The sequence below is a fragment of the Elephantulus edwardii genome, unplaced genomic scaffold (assembly GCF_000299155.1).
Source record: "Elephantulus edwardii isolate Elephantulus edwardi_28Jun2011 unplaced genomic scaffold, EleEdw1.0 scaffold00308, whole genome shotgun sequence".
Lineage (NCBI taxonomy): Eukaryota > Metazoa > Chordata > Mammalia > Macroscelidea > Macroscelididae > Elephantulus > Elephantulus edwardii.
The window spans coordinates 523,064-541,985 of NW_006400058.1; the positions used below are offsets into that span (position 1 = coordinate 523,064).

At 45.9% G+C, this 18,922-nt stretch overlaps 1 protein-coding gene across 1 annotated transcript in view; it reads right to left on the bottom strand.

Moving 5' to 3' along the window:
* The window catches only part of ETHE1 (ethylmalonic encephalopathy 1), a 25,524-nt gene extending 6,922 nt beyond the window's left edge, over nucleotides 1-18,602 (bottom strand). Inside the window, exons 1-3 of the mRNA XM_006901067.1 lie at nucleotides 18,501-18,602; nucleotides 17,953-18,097; nucleotides 17,624-17,772 (exon numbers count right to left, since the gene is read on the bottom strand). Of these exons, the coding sequence (XP_006901129.1) occupies nucleotides 17,624-17,772; nucleotides 17,953-18,097; nucleotides 18,501-18,581 (375 nt within the window). The 5' untranslated portion in view covers nucleotides 18,582-18,602. The remainder of the gene's footprint in view (nucleotides 1-17,623; nucleotides 17,773-17,952; nucleotides 18,098-18,500) is intronic.
* Between the last annotated feature and the right edge of the window lie 320 nt (nucleotides 18,603-18,922).

Sequence of the window (18,922 nt, forward strand, 5' to 3'; positions counted from 1 at the left end):
GGAGACAGGAGACAAGGGGAGCGAGCACAGAGGATGATGATGATGATGGAGACAGGAGACAAGGGGAGCGAGCACAGAGGATGATGATGATGATGATGATGGAGCAGACGACAAGGGGAGTGAGCACAGAGGATGATGATGATGGAGACAGATGGATGACAAGGGGAGTGAGCACAGACGATGATGATGATGGAGACAGACAACAAGGGGAATGAGCACAGAGGAGGAGGAGGAGGAGGATGGAGACAGATGACAAGGGGAGTGAGCACAGAGGAAGAGGATGATGATGATGATGACGATGATGCAGACGACAAAGGGAGTGAGCACAGAGGAGGATGATGGAGACAGACGTCAAGGGGAGTGAGCACAGAGGATGATGATGATGATGGAGCAGACAAGGGGAGTGATCACAGAGGATGATGATGATGATGATGGAGACAGATGACAAGGGGAGCGAGCACAGAGGAGGATGATGATGATGATGATGATGATGATGGAGACAGACGACAAGGGGAGTGAGCACAGAGGAGGAGGAGGATGGAGACAGATGACAAGGGGAGTGAGCACAGAGGAAGAGGATGATGATGATGATGATGATGATGATGACAAAGGGAGTGAGCACAGAGGAGGAGGATGATGGAGCAGATGACAAGGGGAGCAAGCACAGAGGACGATGATGATGATGATGATGCAGAGGACAAGGGGAGTGAGCGCAGAGGCTGGTGACAGTGCAGGATTGTCACAGTGGACGACAACAGGAACACAGAGGGTGGTGGGGACGGTTCAGGATTTGAGGGAAGCCGAATACCAAATTTAATAATAGTAGACCAAATGCTGTATCAGGAAATGAGGGAAGCTTAATACAAGCTGAAGGTCACCTTGTGGCATTGGGGCGTTCCCTAGGAGTCAACATTGTTCTTCGTTTGTGTCAAATTAATCCCTCCCTCTTGAGATTAGCATAAAGAGGAACTTGGCCTTATCTGTAAAAGACTTCACCATTATCCTTTGGTTTTGCTTTGTACTTCCTTGTGATTTTACTTTGCTTACCTTCCTTATGATTCTAAATAAATACTCAGAGAAGCATGGCTTGGGGCCTTCAGTCATGGGAACTGTTGGCCCCCTGTTTTTCACACTCTCTGTTCTATATCATTCCTGGTAGTCTGTCTCATTATTAATAATTATAAAATTATTTCATTCTTTGGGACCCTCGGTCTGCAACAAGGATTGTCACAGTGACAGCATTAGGAGTGAGCACAGAGGGTGGTGATGATGGCGCAGGTTCAGTCAAAGACCTCGTGTTGCTCACTGGACTGCTCTTGGTCAGTCTCCTCTGTGCCACCTAACACTAACCTTCCCTGACTCCCGGCCTCCAGCCCATTTCCACAAGACCGTGCCCCAGTCTTGCCCCTGCCCCTTGGTCCCCACTTCCCACAGGGCAGAGTTCGCTCCTCAGCACCCCTTCCAGCCTGATGGCCTACGACACCCTCCTTCCAGGACACGTAGGTGGTTTCCTGAAAGCACCAGACTGCTCCACCTCCTGCCCACACAAGGACCCTGGTGGTGCTGTGGTTAAGGCTGCTAACCAAAAGATCACTGGTGCAACAAGAAAGACGAGGCTGTTTGCTTCCATAGAGATTTACAGCCTCAGAAACCCCACAGGGCAGCTTTACACAGTCCCCCAATGCTTCATCTTACTCAGGTCCACAATCCACACCCTGGGTACCAGCAGTCAGGTCAGGAGATATATTACTTTGGGAAAGTCTGCAGGAAGGAACCTTTCCAAATTACCGAGGGGCAATGATAACAGTGTAAAGACTAAGATGCACCTGAATCAGACCAGGGTCTTTTCAATCACTTGCTATGCCTCCGAGAGCTGGACGGTTAATAAGGATGACAGAACGCATGCCTCTGAACTATGGTGTTGAGAAGAGTACTGCACGTCCCACAGGCGGCCAAAAGAACAAACAGATGTGTCCTGGAGAAAGCGCAGCCAGAGTGCTCCTTAGAGGCAAAGATGACAAAGCTTCAGCTCACATACTTTAAGCATGGTGCTAGGAGAGGCTAATCCCTGGAAAGGGACGTCACGCTTGGAAAAGTGGAGGGTCAGTGAAAGAGGAAGACCCTCAACCAGATGGATTGACACAGTGACCACAGCAATGGGTTCGGGAATGATGAGATTGTGAGGACGGCACAGGATAGGACGGGGTTCAGATTACCATTCACAGGGTGGCTGTGGGTCACACTCGACTTGATGGCTCCAAACAACACAACAACAATGCTGTGTAATCCACAGTGCTGTTAACCCACAGGCTGTCCAACTCTGGTGGTCCCACCAGTAGCTCCTCAAGGGAAGGATGGACAGTCTCCTCATTACAATTTACAGCCTCAGAAACCCAGTGGAGGGTCATTAAAACGGGCTCGATGGCAGTGAGCGAGTGACAGGGTAGCAGTGTGTCAGAATCACCCCCAGGAGTGGGTTAGCCTTGCAGGTGTAGGGCTTGCCCATGCAAACCTCTTCCTCCATCAGTCAGGCTGAGCCGTTCTTTTAGAAGCCCGAATGTTGACAGACCCACCTCCTATTCCTGGTTGTCCTTGAAACAGTTAACACACATTCAGTCTGCACACATCCTTTACGAGGTTGGTACTATTTCCTATTCCCATTCCATAGAGGAGAAAACTGAGACACACAGAGGTGAAGCCACTAACCCAAGGTCACGCAGTCGATAAGTGTGGCTGGATTTGGACCCTGCTGGGCTCTTTGGAGTGTGGTGTTGGTGAAAAATATTGAATGTACACCATGAATGGCCAGAAAGACGTGAAGCCAGCAGTGCTGTAAAGGAGGACTGACATTGGAGGGGAGTGGGGAACTAAGACGGGATAAATAATGTATACTGCATTGAAACAGATGAGGGAGAGAACAGTTTAGGATGAATATATGATTAGGTATTATTGTCATGACAAGAGTCCAGAATGAAAGCTGCATAGTGGAGTGGACTGGGGCGGGGGCGGGGGGGTTGTATAACAATGAAATAATTTTTTTTTTTTACTTTTCAAAGAGAAAAGCAAACCTAGGGGGAGGGGACAGGGAGAAAAGTGCAACAATGAATGAATGGAAATCCAAAGTCTCTGTACACTCTTATTAAAATAATAATAATAATAATTTTTTTTTCTTTTTTTAATAATAATTTTTTAAAAGACAGGAAGCCAGAGTGCTTCTTGGCGGCAAGGATGATGGCTCTTCAACTTATTCCTGGTATGTTGTTGGGAGGGACTGGTCTTTGCTGGGAAGAGTCAGCAAAAGAGAGGAACATGCTCAGCGAGGTGGAGAGAGGAAGACCCTCAACGAGAGGAAGACCCTCAACGAGGTCGACCGACACCCAGGCTGTAAGAACAGGCTCAAGCAGGATAGAGTGTGAGGGCGGCTCATCTGGGCAGGGTTTCGCTGTCTCACTAAGTCGGGGGTGACTCAATGGCACATGCAGAATGAGAAAGAACAAGTTATAACTATATGTGACTTCATGATAGATCCCACAGCCAAGAGGCTGAGCACAAAAGAAGAGAGTTGAATGGAGTGGAAGAGAGACCAGGGAGGGGCATAGCACCACCTGGGTGGAGGAGTAAAATGGAATGCAGCTCGGCAGTGTTATTAACAAGATAAGAAAATATCCACCATCTACATCCACTAACAGGAAAGAGAGGTTTTGAAACACCCATCTAAACAACAATCTGAAAAAATCAGACACATCAGAAATGTGACACAGTCTTTAAGACAAATGACAGCCTCAGCGTCCAACAGGGCTGCAAAGTGTCAGAATTGACTGGTGACAGGGCTGAAGTGTGTCAGAATCAACTGGTGACAGGGTTGCAGTATGAGAATTGACTCAAAGGGAGTGAGTACACTGAAGGTTGAGATCATCACACCTCAGTGTCCTGGGAGGGGGAAAAGTATGTGAAACTTCTAGAATGAAAGAACTAAATAGAATTAAGGGAGTTCTGATGGCCTAGAGGTAAGGAGCTGCACTGCCAACTCAAAGGCACACAGTTCAATTCCACCAGCTGCTCCTCAGATGAATCTCCTTCTATGTGATTTGTTGTTGTTATGCGCCTGTGACCCATAGTGACCCTAGGTACAGCAGCTCTGACCCCTGCCCTGTCCTCAGCCAGTCTCACTAATTCTGACACCCCCAGCCCCATGGCCCCAGTCACTGTATCAATCCATCTCACCTGGGGTCTTCGCTAGTGCACTGGCCCTCCACCCATCAGAGCATGATGTCCTTCTCCAAGGACCAGTCTCCTGGCCATGTGCCCAAAGTAAGTGAGACAGAGCTTCAAAATCCTAGCCTCCAAGGAGAAAAACTTGGTTTCACCCTCTCCAAGAAAGACCCATTTGTTTTCTTGGCGGTCCATGGTATGTTCAAGACTCTTCTGGGACTTGCTGCCTCTGAAAACCCAAGGGAGAGTCAGCTGTGAGTCCGTTTTTACTTGACAGCACACAAAAACAAGAAATACCCTGCATTTACCCAGCAGGGTCCTGGCTCCCAACAACAGCTGAGAAAAAAGATTCTGGGACAACTGGAGAAATTGGAGCATCAGAGAGATATCTGATATCACTTAATGATATCAGAGAAATATTCTTTTGTTAGGTACAACATAGGTTTTGAAAGAGATTGGTTCTCCATGTGGAATCCTGGCACCCCCACATGTCTGCTAGGTCAGGATTACTTTTATAATAAATAAATAATAAAGAGACATCTTTTGTCCTTCCTCACTCGCATTCTCCCGCTGGAAGCCAGTGGAATTTTCCAGGATGACATGTAATAACGTCATTGCTCTGATGGCTGATCAGAAGAGGAGAGGGATGGGGCAGGGGGAGAGAGGGAGAGAGAGAGAATGATGTATGCATGTGTTTTCAGAAGCTCTGCAGTTTTCATTTATAGCATTGTAAATATCAATCAATAGAACCCACCTAAACAAAAGTTTCTTAGGGTCCATGATCACTTTTAGGAGTGATAATGGGTCTAAAGTCCTGAAAGCTTGAGAGTTTGAGAATCACTACCATAGGAGAGCATCTTTGTCCCTACAAGAAGTCAGTCAGTAGTAGGAGTGTAGTGTTTGCAATTTACTTCTTGTGGCAAATATATATGCAACAAAATGGCTGCTGTTCCAACACTCTTCACATGGCCTAGTGGATAAGGCATTGCCCTGCCAACCCAAAGAAAAGTGGTTCAAATCCACTAACTGCTTCTCAGGAGAAAGATGAGCAGTCTCCTCTTTTGTGGTTTACAGCCTCTGAAAACCCACCTGAGCATCATCTATGAATCAGTTCCAACTGAAATGGTCATGAGTTGAGAGTCACACGTAGAGTTCAATGACATTAATTTATGTTCATTGTCACCATGGAGGTAATCATCCCTTAGAACAATCAACCATACACGATCAAAAGGGCATCAAGACAAAAAATGTGCCCAGTGATAAAACTCAGATGGCAGGAAGAGATAGAGGGATGGATGGAAACAAGAACCACAGGGAGGGTGTGGGAAGAGTTACACAGTGAACACAATGACAGGAAAGAGGAATGCTGAATGGAAAACCACTTTGCTCTGTAAACTTTCACACAAATCACAAGTGTAAGAAATGACACCCATCATGTTGCACCAACATCCTTCTCCAACGCCAAGATTTGCATTTGCAATTTACTCTGGAATGTTCAAAGGGGAAAAAAGAGTATTTGGAGAGAGAAATGAGGTGACAGATGTCAACCTGTGAACAACTGGGGACTTTGGGTAAAAGTTACACTGTTATTCCATTTAGTGTAGATTTGAGAATACTCAATAGTAGCAGGTGAGAGGCACACACTATCTGACCTATAGAAGCCTCTAAAACAAAACACACGGTTGCTGTAGAGCCAAGCCCGATGCAGGAGAAACGTGTGTTTCAGAGGCAAACTGCCAGCCTTTTCTTCCGAGGTGACCCTGGGTGACTTTTAATTAGTGATTGTTGTCGTTAGGTGCCATCAAGCAACCTTATGAACAGCAGATCTGAACTCTGTCCTGTCCTGTGCCATCCTCACAATCTCTGATATCTTCAAGCCCACTGCTCATTGTGTCAATCTATCTCATTGAGGGTCTTCTCTTTCACTGACTCTCCACTTTTCCAGCATGATGTCCTTTTTCCAAGGAGTAGCCCTTCCTACTAGCTCAGCTCAATTCCTTTTCTTCCCCCCCCCCCACTAGTTAATGCCTTTTAGGTATTTATACAAAATAAGCTGTCCCAGTGGAGGATTTGAGAGTTTATGGTGCAGACTTCCTCTGTGACAGGCTTCTTCTCCACTGGCTTCTTCCTCTTGGTTGCTGGTTCCTTGGTGGCTGCAGCCTTCTCTCCCACCACAGGCTTCCTGAGCTTCTTCCTCACGTCATACAGCTTTCTCTCCTCCTCTCTTCCCTACCGCAGGCTTCCTGCTTGAAGGAGCCTCCTTCTTACCTGACTTGGCCTCGAGTGCTGCTGCAGCCTTAGCCACCTGGAGTTTGTGATTCCTGGCCTGGTGAAGAAGGCTATTTTAGCGCATGGTCTTGGCATAGGGATTTAGCTTCAACATGATTCTCAGGTTTTTCAGTGGGCTCTTCCCCAGGACTCTGTGATGAATCTTCTTGTGTGGTGCTCGGAGGGCCCGCTGGAGCTCTAGGCTTTTCAAGATTCTGCTGAGGTCTGCATTCATCATCTTGTGCTTGGGAAAGTTGTAGTTGCTCTCAGCTCAATTCTGGAAACTGAGTAGCCTCTTCAGGGGTAACTGAGCCCTTTTCTGCACCATAAAAAAGCATCCTACTCGCCTAATCTTATACAGATTTCTTTCAACAAATTCATTCTTTGCTTCACCTAAAGCCGCAAATCCGGAACACATCGCCACGGCGGCTCCTTCCCTGGTTTTCCACTGCTACTAAATCAGAAACCAGTGCAGTGATCACAAAGCCGATTAGCACAGCAGTCACAGGAGCCAGGCATTTCCCACGGCCGCTACTGCCCCCTGGTGGCTATTCAGACCTCAGCACCGTTTACATTTGCCTCCTAAATCCATTTGTAGAAGGGGGGGGGGATTTATTTTTGTTCTGTTTGTGGAAGACAGTGGGCTGATAACCGGAACGTACTTTCCATGAATAATAAGGTAGAGTGATGGATGCATGCACTATAAGGGGTTTTTTTTCAGCTTTTCTGTATGTTTAAAATTTTTTCATACCTCACACCATATACAAAAACGAACTCAAGATTGATCAAAGACCTAGGTGTAAAATCTAAAACTGTAAGACTTTTTTTTCAACTGGAGTAAGTTCAGGAGCCCTTATGGCATCTAAACCCTGATCTCAGGTGGAGGGACGGTGAAGGAGAGAAAAGACCCTCAACCAGGTAGATTGACACAGTGACTGCAGCAATGGGCTTCGGTGTGTCAGAGACCAGGAGGGTGGCACAGGAGAGGACATGGTTCATTCAGATCGACTGGACAGCACTTCACAACAACAATCTGTAGCACAAGTGGACTATCAGATACAACTGAAAATGCACAGAGGATAAACTAGGCAACAGGGACCTGCAAAACATTACATTTTTATGTAATAAAATTATATTTTTATTCTCCAAAAGAGTAAAAAGAAAATGTACAAACTGGGTGGGAAAATATTTGGCAATGACAGATGATGAGTGACTTAGCTCTAGAATTTACAGAAAACTCCAACATCTCAACAAGAAAAAGACAAATAACCCCCTTTCAAAGGACAGAGACACTTCAACAGAGACATCAGCTGCCAAAAAAGCCCTCGGAGAAATGTGCACGATCTTTATTTATTGTTGTTGTTACTACATACCATCAAGTCAACTACAACTCAGAGACTCTATGAGCTTTCATCCCTAGGAACATAGGACCCTCAGAACCTTGCCCTATCCTGTTACATCTAGGATCTCCACCTGACTGAGCCCCTGGCTACTGTCACTGTATCATTTGCTATTCAAAAAATTCAGTTCTCATTGCTGTTGAGTCAGAACTGGCTCGGGTGATCCTCTAGCAGTGTTTCAGAGGCTCTAAATCACAAGGAAGAAGACTGACCATCCTACAGATTCAAACCATCTGCCTCTGAGTTGGCAGTACAACTCCTCACCCACTAGGCCACCAGAAATGACAGAGTCCACCGCACTGTCCTATATTCTATTTGGGTGAATAGAACTAGGGTCTTAAAATCACACAAGTAGTCATCTAAGCTACAACTATTGAGCTTCCCCTTGTGGAACAATGACGAGGGAAGAAAAGCAAAGATGTATAGAAACAGTCCAAAAGGCTAATGGACGATGTAAATCTCAACTTCCATAACTCTGAGATCAGAGGTACTAGATGGTGCCCAACTACCAGCACTTCCCACTCTAAAAGGGCTCCTCATAAAAGATCCTGGACACACTGTGCTGGGAAATGCAAACAGAACTCAGAAATAGAAAAAAGGTCAGGCTTGCTGGTCTAACAAAGACTGGTGGGACCCCTGACAGTGGCCCTTAGTTGTCCTTCAAACCTGGAACAAAACTCACCCAGCAGCTCAACTTTCAGCCAAACAACCCCCGGGCCTCTAAGGTGCACAGTAACCCCATGGAGATGCCTACTCTTGAGAAGAATCAACCTTCTCCATCAGAACAGCAGCATTTGTGTAAGGATAAAGCCCAGAAGGCAGGAAGGGGACAACTAGAGTTTAATGGAAATGAGAATCACAGGGAAGTGGGAAAAGTGTGACTATTGTACTTAATGTTCTAAAACATGAAAGACTGAACAGAAACATTAATTTTGCTTTGTAAACTTTCACTCATACTACAATTAAAAATAAATATTTACAGCCTGGGACACCTGATGGAGGGTCACCCTAAGCCAGAATCAAATCGATGCAATGGGTTTGGTTTTATACATCACAACAAAAGGGAGCTCTGGTGGCCCAATGAGTAAGGAGTTGTGCTGCCAACCCAAAGGCAGGCAGTTTGAACCCACGAGCTTCTCCCTAAAGATGGGACATCTCTTCCTGTGTGGTTTACTCTGAAAACCCACCAGAGGTTCAGCTGTGGTTTAGTTACTACTCAATAACATGAGAGAAATGTCAAAATACAGATGGACCTAAAAAAAATATTATGCTAGGCGATTTCAGATAGCCACAAAGGATAAATACTGCATAAATTCATGCCAAAGAAATAGGCAAATACATAGAAAGCATAGCTTATCAGTGGTTCCCAGAGGCGGGAGGGGGGAAGAGAGGCGTTATTGCTTAGAGAGCAGCAAGTTTACAGTAATAATGGGGATTAATTTGCAAAAGGATAGCAATAATGTTGCATAACATGATGAGTTTAATCAACCTCACTAAACTATGCATGCAAATAATTGAATTGGCAGATGTTCTGTTATGTATATGTTTACCTACATTTTAAATCTATGTATTCAAGACAGTGGCCCTTAGAATCTGGAACAAGACTCATTCCTGTGACTTAACTTCTAACCAAACAGTAGACAGGAAACCAATAACACAAACACATAAGAGCAATAGGGCACCATTTGTCCAGCGATAAAGCCCTGGCAGGAAGGGGTAGGAAAGATGGAAGGATGGAAACAAGGCTCACAAGGAGCGAATGGGAAGAGTGTGGTTATACTGTGGGCATTGTAAATGTCACCAAATGAAATCAGTATGAACAGCTGGAGAAAAAAACCAACTTGCTTTGCAAACTTTCACTGAAATCCCACTAAAAGGGAAAAAAGGAATAGAACGCACCTAGAAAGTTCCAATATCAACTATCTCTACTCACTGCTGTTGGTTTCAATCCATCACAACCTTCCATCAGGTTTCTTTTTTTTTTTTTGCTTCGCCGTGCCCATTTTTATTTGCATTTTTATTCCATCAGGTTTCTAACACTGTGATTCTTTACAGACTTCCCATCTCTCTCCCTTGAAGCCACAGGTGGATTCCAGCCAACGGACTTTTCAGTTAGCAGCCCAAATAGTTATGCACTGCACCACCAGGACTCCTCTTAATCTTATATGTTGCTGCTGCTGCTGCTGTTGTTGTTGTTGTTAAATGCCTTTGAGGCAATTAACTCCCTGTTATTGTTATCGATATTTGCCATCAAGCTGACTGTTATTCATACAACCCTACAAACCACAGATCTGAACTCTGCCCTTCCATCCTCACCGTCTCCAATATACTTGAGCCCATTGTTACAGTCACTGTATCAATGCAGCTGGTGGATTCGAACCACGAGCCTGTAGGTGGGCAGTGCAACTCCTTACCACTAAGCCACGAGAGCTCCTCCCGACACTCACTAGAGGGCAGCTGTGAGTCACAATCAACGGAAGGCAGTGAATGCAGCTGGGCTGGGGAGTGTCAAATACACCATCAATCAAGAAAAACCATTCCAAAAAAAAAAGAAAAGAAAAACCATACGGCAGTTTCTCCACACATGTGGGATATATGGTGCGACAGGTCCACTTGTTGGGCCAAGGTGACACACGAACTATCATAGCAATCTTACTCATAAGAGAGAAAACTTTCCAACAACCCAGCATCTATCCACAGAAGTTCAGATAAACCAAGGCATGTTCTTTTAACAAAATGGTCTCAGGGCGCTCTGGCGGCCTAGTGGTAAAAAGCTACACTGCAGTCCCAGAGGCTCACTGTTCGAATCCACCAGATGCTCTGCTGGAGAAAGAGGGGCAATCTCCTCCTGTACCAGTCAGATCCGATTTGACGGTACACACACACACACACACACACACACACACACATAAAATTTTAAAAAAATGGTCTCAGGGTCAGCAGACCTGTGTCTGGATGGCCACCAGTAAATTTTTTTTAATAGCATGTGAAGCTAAGAATTGCTTTTACATTTAAATCGCTGGGGGCAGGGAATAAGAATATTTCATGACTAAGAAAACCATAACCACCACCCAGGCAGATATATGCACACCCATGTTTATTGTGGCTTTGTTCACAATAGCAAAGAGCTGGAAACAACCCAAGTGCCCATGAACGAACGAATATAGAGAAGCTCTGGTATATTCACACAATGGAATACTATTCAGCATTGAAAAACAAGGAACTCGTGAAATATTATTCAAAATGGGTGACCCTGGAGGACATTATGCTGAGTGAAGTATCTCAGTCACAAAAGGAAAAATATTGCATAGGGCCACTGTTGTAAAATGGGACTGTCATTGGGGTTGAGGAAAGGCAGAGAAGGAGGGGAAGAATGATGTATACTTCATTCAAACAGATGAGGGAGACAACTGTTTAAAAGGGACATATGATTGGGTATTGTCACCACAGGAGTCCAGAATGAAGGCTGCCCAGTGGAGTGGACTTGGGGGGAGGGATTGCATAATGATGAAAGAGTTTTTCTTTTACTTTTCAAGGAGAAGAGTGTATTGGTGGGGGGAGGTGGGCAGGGAGAAAAGTGCAACAATGAATGAGTGGAAACCCTAAGTCTCTGTAAACTTTCATTAAAATTAATTTTAAAAAAGAATATTTCATGAAAGGTTTTCTGATACAGGCCATGGTCTTCGCAATCACCTGTTATGCATCAGAGAGTTGGACAATGACCAAGGAGGATAGAAGGAGAATTGATGCCTTTGAGCTGTGGTGCTGGAGAAGAGTGTTGAGAATACCATGGACTGCTAGGAAAACAAATAGATTTGTCCTGGAGAGGGTTAAACCGGGTGGCTCCTTGGAGGCAAGGATTCTGAGGCTCCGTCTAACTTACTTTGGACATGTAGTGAGGAGAGACCAGTCCTTGGAGAGGGACATCATGCTTGGGAGGGTGGAGGGACGGCGCAGGAGAGGAAGGCCCTCTATGAGGTGGATTGATTCAGTGACTGGGATAATTGGGATGGGAGTGTCAGAGACAGTGCGACTGGCACAGGACAGAGCGGAGTTTAGGGCTGTTGTACATAGGGTCGCTATGAGTCGCAGGCAACTCGACGGCACATAACAACAACAACAACAACATTTCATGAAAGCTTCTATGTTAAATAGAATGGTTCTTTAAAAAAATTCATGACACATGACATTCAAACTTCAGTGTCTCATTTGGTAACCATACTGGGCTTACTGGGTAAGGAGTCACACTGTCACTGCAAAGATATAGTAGTTTGAATCCACCAGAGAGGAAGGGGCGAGGGAGGGGAACCCTGGTGATGTGGTGCACAGTGTTTAAAATGTCAGGCTGCTAACTGGAAGGCTGGCAGTTCGAATCTGCCAGCTGCGCTACAGGAGAAAGATGTGCTGTTTCCTCGTGTGTGATCTCCTCTCCTCTTTACAAAGACATGCAGTCTCAGAAAGCAGTTGGAGGGTCTCGAGGAGCTGAATTTACTGGACAGCAGTGTCTGGTTTGTCACCGGATCAACTCCTGGAAACCTTGTCCTTGCCATGTAGAGGAAACTCCGTGGAGTTTTCAGGGATGAGATCTTCTAAAAGCAAACTGCCAGGTCTGTCTCCATCTGTCCCGGGTGGGTATGAACTGTCAAAGCTTTTCAGCTGGTTACTAATAGTAACTGCTGACCCCACTGTGGTCTGGAGGATTCCACCCCAGGGTGACCCTCCACAGCTTCCCTAGGCTGTAAATCCCTACGGGAGGAAACTGCCTCTTCTACAGAGAAGCTGGTGGGGTCTCACCACTGACCTTCTCGTAGCAGCCCAACTCGTAGCACACAGTGCTATCAACACTTCTCTTGCATAACCCATGAACTCATAAATTTCAGTGTCCAAAGAGGTTCTTTTTGTTGGTTATATTTCTTTTAGTGAAAAAGTTTTATTAATTTCCTAAGACAGAGGCATAGCTAGTGAAAGGTAGGCCATGCAAAAAAGTTAAAGTGAAAAAGAAAGAAAATAGGGAAAGAACCCTTAGAAAGAAAAGGGAAGGGAGTGAAGGCAAACCATTCAGCCTGCCATCCGTAAAAAGGAGTGATAAAGAGAATATATAAAGATTTATTGGAACACATCATGCTCATTTGCTTACACAAATGCCTATGGCTGCTTTTACACCCATAATAGGAATTATGAAAGATCACATGGCTATAAAATCCAAAGGATTTTCTATCTGGCTCACTATTGAAGAACTTGGGTTGCTATGCTTCCACAGCACATGTCCTAAAATTGGAACGATACAGAGAAGATTAGCACGGCCTCTGCGCAAGGATGACACGCATTCCATATTTTTTTTAAAAAAAAGAAAGACTTTGGGGTAATTGGTATATTTTGTACCTGGATTTGGGTGATAGATACATATGTAAACATATGTAAAAATGTATCAAAATGTATATGTATGGATTTTATATGAGTCACAACTCAAGTTTTTAAAAGTAGGGGGAGGAAAATAAAGGAGAGAAAAATTAGCCCATCTCCACATGTTTCTAAATAATCTAAAACAAAGAGGATACGGAATGATCACACACACAAAAAAATAAAACAAATAACAATAAGTGCTGGTGAAGATGTGAAGAAACAAAACCTTTCCTGATCTGCAGGTAACAATGTCAAATGGTGCTTTTATACAGTAGTCAGGCAGTTTTTCAAACAGTTCTACATAGAATAACCATACAATCCAACTCTCTTACTCTCTTATGAAATGAAAAGATACATCCACACACAAAAAAAGTACCCAGTGTTCACAGCAGCAAGACTGACAATGGCAAAAAAGTGGAAACAGCCCCATGCCTGTATCCACTGATGAATGAGGTAAGCAAAATTTCATACAATGGAATGCTATTCAGCCATGAAGAGAAATAGAATTTTGATGCTACTGCAACATAAACGGACCCTGAAGACAATATACTAAGCCCAAGAAGCCAGTCAAAAAAGGCCACACAATATATCATTTTATGTATATGAAATATCCAGAATGAGCAACTCTATAGGGCAGAAATAAAAAATTTTAATGCCTTGAAAGAACAAACCAGGCTCCCAACCAAAAGGCTGTGAGTCAAAACCAAGTGAAAGTTTGGGAGTTTGAAGCTTTTAGCTTAATATCTGGAGAGGAAGAGAAAGGTTACTTAGGGATAAATATCAAGGAATATTGGGCTTCCTCCTGGGGTGGGCACTGAAAACACTCTGCAATTGTTTATAGTGATGGGTGAACACATTCAATGAATACGTATGCTAAAAGCCACTGAACTGTTTCAAATGGGTGCACCGTATATGTGTGTAAGATATTTAATATCCTTCCACCAGATGCTCAGCTTGAGAAGGAGGAACAATCTTCTCCTGTACCAGTCAGATCTGATTTGATGGTACACACACACACACAAAAAAAAATAAGAAAATAAAAAATTTTGGGGAAAAAAGATATTTAATAACTTGGTAAAGCTACTTTCTAAAAATTACTAAAGTTATTGTGAACACCTTCAACATTCATTTACTAAGAATATGATTCAACCGTATAATCTTTCTCAATCCAAGAAATACCCATTTGCTTTTCCCCCAGTCAAGAAATTCTTGTTTGCACGAGGAGTATTTATTCATTTATGTATTAGGTATCCTTTAAAAAAAAACAGTTTCCAGAAAAAGGCTTAAAGTCAACCACATATAACTACTGTAGCTCACCTCCTCTGACCACACCACACCACACCCTCAATCTCTCTTAAAAACTCCACTCAGATTAACTGTCTTCATTAATGCAAAACCCTCTAACCTGGGTCTTCACCTTGGACTGTAACATCCTGTGTCAGCCAAATATCTTTAGCAACCCTGATCAGAAAGAGGCACTGCCAGCTATTTCCCCACCTCCCGAGGGCAACTCCCACTCCACCCCACCCATACTGTCTGGTTAAAAAGCTGCCAGGAAACCTGCTGATTAAGAGGAAGGAGGCAGAAGCCTTCAGAATACTCATGTGGCAACAGCAGGGCTAGAACCAGGGTGAGGCCAGCAAGGCCCCTACGGCACAGAACTCAGGGAGAGCCTCAAGAGCCCACCATAAAACTACACCAGTCTTAAAATTTGGGGCCACAGGCACCTGGCTTTGTAGCTGTTGTTGATAGGTGCTGTCAACTCAACTAGGACTCATAGCCACTCTATGTACAGCAGATCCAACCTTGTCCTGTCCTGTGCCTTCCTGACCGCCTCTGATACTGAAGGCTCCTTCCTCACCAGGGGCTCTTTTCCTTTGATCTTGACCCTGGAATTGCAGCCCCTAATCAACTTTTCAGCGCTGCCTTGCCACCTTGAGCTCTGGTCTGCTTTAGACAGAATATTAAATGATCCAGGAAGTATTAAAAGAAGATGAAAAGAATATACTGAGTCACTGTATGAAAGGAATTGGCAGACACAGAAGGATTTCATGAAACAACATATGAGCAAGAACCTATAGTGATGAAGGAAGAAGTTCAAGCTGCTTTGAAGGAAATAGGAAAATACAAGGCCCCAAGAATAGATGGTATACCAATTGACATATTTCAGCTAACAGATGCTGCCCTAGACATGCTCACAAAGTTGTGCCAAGAAATCTAGAGAACAATCACTTGTCCAACTGACTGGAAGAGATCTATATTTGTTCCCATTCCAAAAAAAGGGTGACTCAGCAGAGTGTGGAAACTATAGAACAATCTCATTGATTTCACATGCAAGCAAGATTCTGCTGAAGATAATCCAAAAACGACTGGAACAGCACATCAGCAGAGAACTGCCGGAAGTCCATGCCAGATGTCCAGGCTGGGTTTAGAACGGGTCGTGGTACTAGGGATATTGTAGCTAATGTTAGATGGAGCTTAGCTGAAGGCAGGGAATATCAGAGGAATGTCTATCTGTGTTTCATTGATTACGCAAAGGTGTTTGACTGTGTGGATCACAACAAACTGTGGCTGACTCTGAGAATAATGGGAATCCCAGAACACTTGATCGTGCCACTGCAAAACCTATGCTTGGACCAGGAGGCAGAACAGAGCAAGGAAACACTGCAACATTCAAAATTGGGAAGGGTGTACACGAAGGATGTGTCCTAGTTCCATACCTTTTCAACCTATATGCAGTACCAATTATCCGGGAGGCTGGACTCTATGAGGAGAAGTGTGGCATCAGGATTGGTGGAAGATCCATCAACAATCTGTGTTACGCAGATGACACAACCCTGCTTGCTGAAACTGAGGAGGACCTGAAGCACTTGCTGCAGAGGGTCAAGGACAGCAGCCTTCAATATGGATTGAGGTTCAATATCAAGAAGACAAAGATTCTCACCACTGGACCAATTGGCAGCATCAGGATGGATGGTGAGAAGATTGAGATTGCTCACAGCTTTAGTTTGCTTGGCTCCACAGTCAACACTCTTGGCACCAGCAGCCAGGAAATGAAAAGACATATTGCAATAGAAAAGTCTGCTGTTAGGGACCTCTCCAAAGTACTGAAGAACAATGGTGTCTCTCTGGAGACTAAGGTGTGCCTGATACAGGCCATGGTCTTTGCAATCAGTTGTTATGCATCAGAGAGTTGGACAATAACTAGGGAGGATAGAAGGAGAACTGATGCCTTTGAGCTGTGGTACTGGATAAAAGTATTGAATGTACCATGGACTACTAAGAAAAACAGGTTAATCCTGGAGAGGGTTAAACGAGGCTGCTCCTTGGAGGCAAGGATTCTGGGGCTTTGTCTAACATACTTGGGACATGTTGTAAGGAGGGACCAGTCCTTGGAGAGGGACACCATGCTTGGGAGGGGGTAGGGACAGCATAGGAGGGGAAGACCCTCTATGAGATGGATTGATTCAGTGACTGGGGTAATCGGGATGGGTGTGTCGGAAACAGTGAGATTGGCACAGGACAGAGCAGGGTTTAGGGCTGTTGTAGATAGGGTCACTATGAATCGCAAGCAACTTGATGGCACATAACAACAATCAACTTTTATGGGGGCTGCAATTCCAAGATTAAGGCCAAGGAAGAAGTGTTCTAGGGCTAGGTCTCGAGATATTAGAGATGGAATTGATGGCACAGGTTAGGACAGGGTTCAGAACTGCTGTTCACAGTGTGGCTACGGGGTCATAGTTGACTGGACAGCAGTAACAACAAAACTCTAGGGCGCTCTGGCCGCCTAGTGGTAAGAAGCTGCGCTACAATTCCAAAGGCAGGTATTTGAATCCACCTGTTAGTTGCCAGGGAGGGGGCGGCGATGGCGGTGAAGGATGGCAGTTTCCTCCCATGGGATTTACTGCTTCTGCAAACCCACTGGAGGATCAGCTATGAGAGTCAGTTCCGACTGGACAGCGCAGAACAATGAACTTTTATGGAGATGCCAATCCAAAGGCGCTGCCCCAAAGCGTTAGGAAAACTCCATAAATGCTGTTGACTTAAGAGGCTTGGCCAGGCACACTTAACTTCCGCCTCTTGTCCTACTGGTCATCTAGGTTTATGGTGCCTTCTCTCAAGGGCAACAATCCTCAATCCTCTTAGACATCAGGAACCCTGAACCATGGGAGGCTCCCCCAGGATTCAGGGGCCCAGGCCTCCAGTGCCATTCTCCCTAGCACCCAGGAATATCAGAAGTCTTCTAAACCAGGGGTCCCAGGTCCCCAGACCCCTGCTCCCTTAAACCCAAGCTGTCCAAACTACCACCTTCCCAGTGTCTCAGCTCCCCAACTCACAAAGCGGCCGAAGCGGATGGAGTCTCCGTCTTCGATGTGCAGGTCGGCCTGGGCCCCGCTAAGGCGAGAGATAACGGATCGGCAGCCCGGGAGGAGGGAGCGGAGCACCCCTGTGCTCGTAATGTGGTCCGCGTGGCAGTGCGTATTCACTGGAGGATAAAGGGGCAGGCCAGGTCCAGAAGGTCGTAAGGAAGACCCGGGACCCCTCCGTCCCTTCCCCTCATCCCCCATTAAATCCAGGAGTCCAGGAAGGGAATTCTACGTTTTCTTCTCGGCTCACCCTTGGGTGTCACCCACCCCAAGCACAAGAGTTGGAGCCCCGGACTGACCAGCGTAGAGGAGCCGCAGCCCCAAGTCCTTCACCAGCTGGACATCCCGCGTCGCGGTCTCCAGAACCGGGTCGATCAGCACGGCCTCTCGGGACTCCCTGTCACCCAGCAGGTACGTGTAGGTGCAGCTGACCGGTTCAAACATCTAGGAAAGGGGGTGGGGCTCAGGGGAGCACACAGAACCAGACCCCCGTTCACTGTGCGCTCAGGAGTCGATCCTCATCTTAAGAACCAAAAGCAGAAACCCCCAAACCCGTCTTCCAGACTATTTTCTCCCTCGGGCCCAAGAAATCCCAACTTGCCAATCATCTGAGTGTCCAGCACTCACTTCTGTAAAGGCCCCAAGCTTCCTTTTTCTGCACAAGTATCCGGACCCCCAGATCTCTCTTCTTTTAAAGAATTACGAGTCCAGGGCACAACTCCTTTTGCAAAAATCTAGGAATGGAGACGCTCCCTCACCTTAAAAGGACGTGGGAGGTCGGGCCCCAAGCACCTACTTCCGCTGCGTCAGTCCCAGGAGCCCTGCTCCCCCTCCCAGCACCTTGTACCTGCCGCAGGAGGATAGGGGCGCCAGACCCCGCGCGTTGGCTAAGCTGCCGGCCCGCCGTGAGCAGAGCCTTTCCCGCCATCGCGCCGAAGCCAGGTCCAGACTGAGCCCGAACAGCCCGCACCCAGGCTGACCCCGAGGGCGGGGCGGGGCTGTGAGGGGCGGGGCCTGTCTTAAAGGAACCGCGCGCCTCTCAGGGGGGAGAGCGGGGCGCAGGTACCCAGGGCCGGGAGGGTGATGGGTGACATCCGCGACGAGGAAGAGCCACAGAGATGCAGCAGATTACGTAGACAACAAGCAGATCCCAGAAAGCAAGTGACACACACACACACACGTCCTCATGAACAGAGAGAAACAGAAATGCTGCAAAAGGATTTTGAAATACAGTCAACCGCAGGTCTATTTTATATGAAAAGCTAGTGG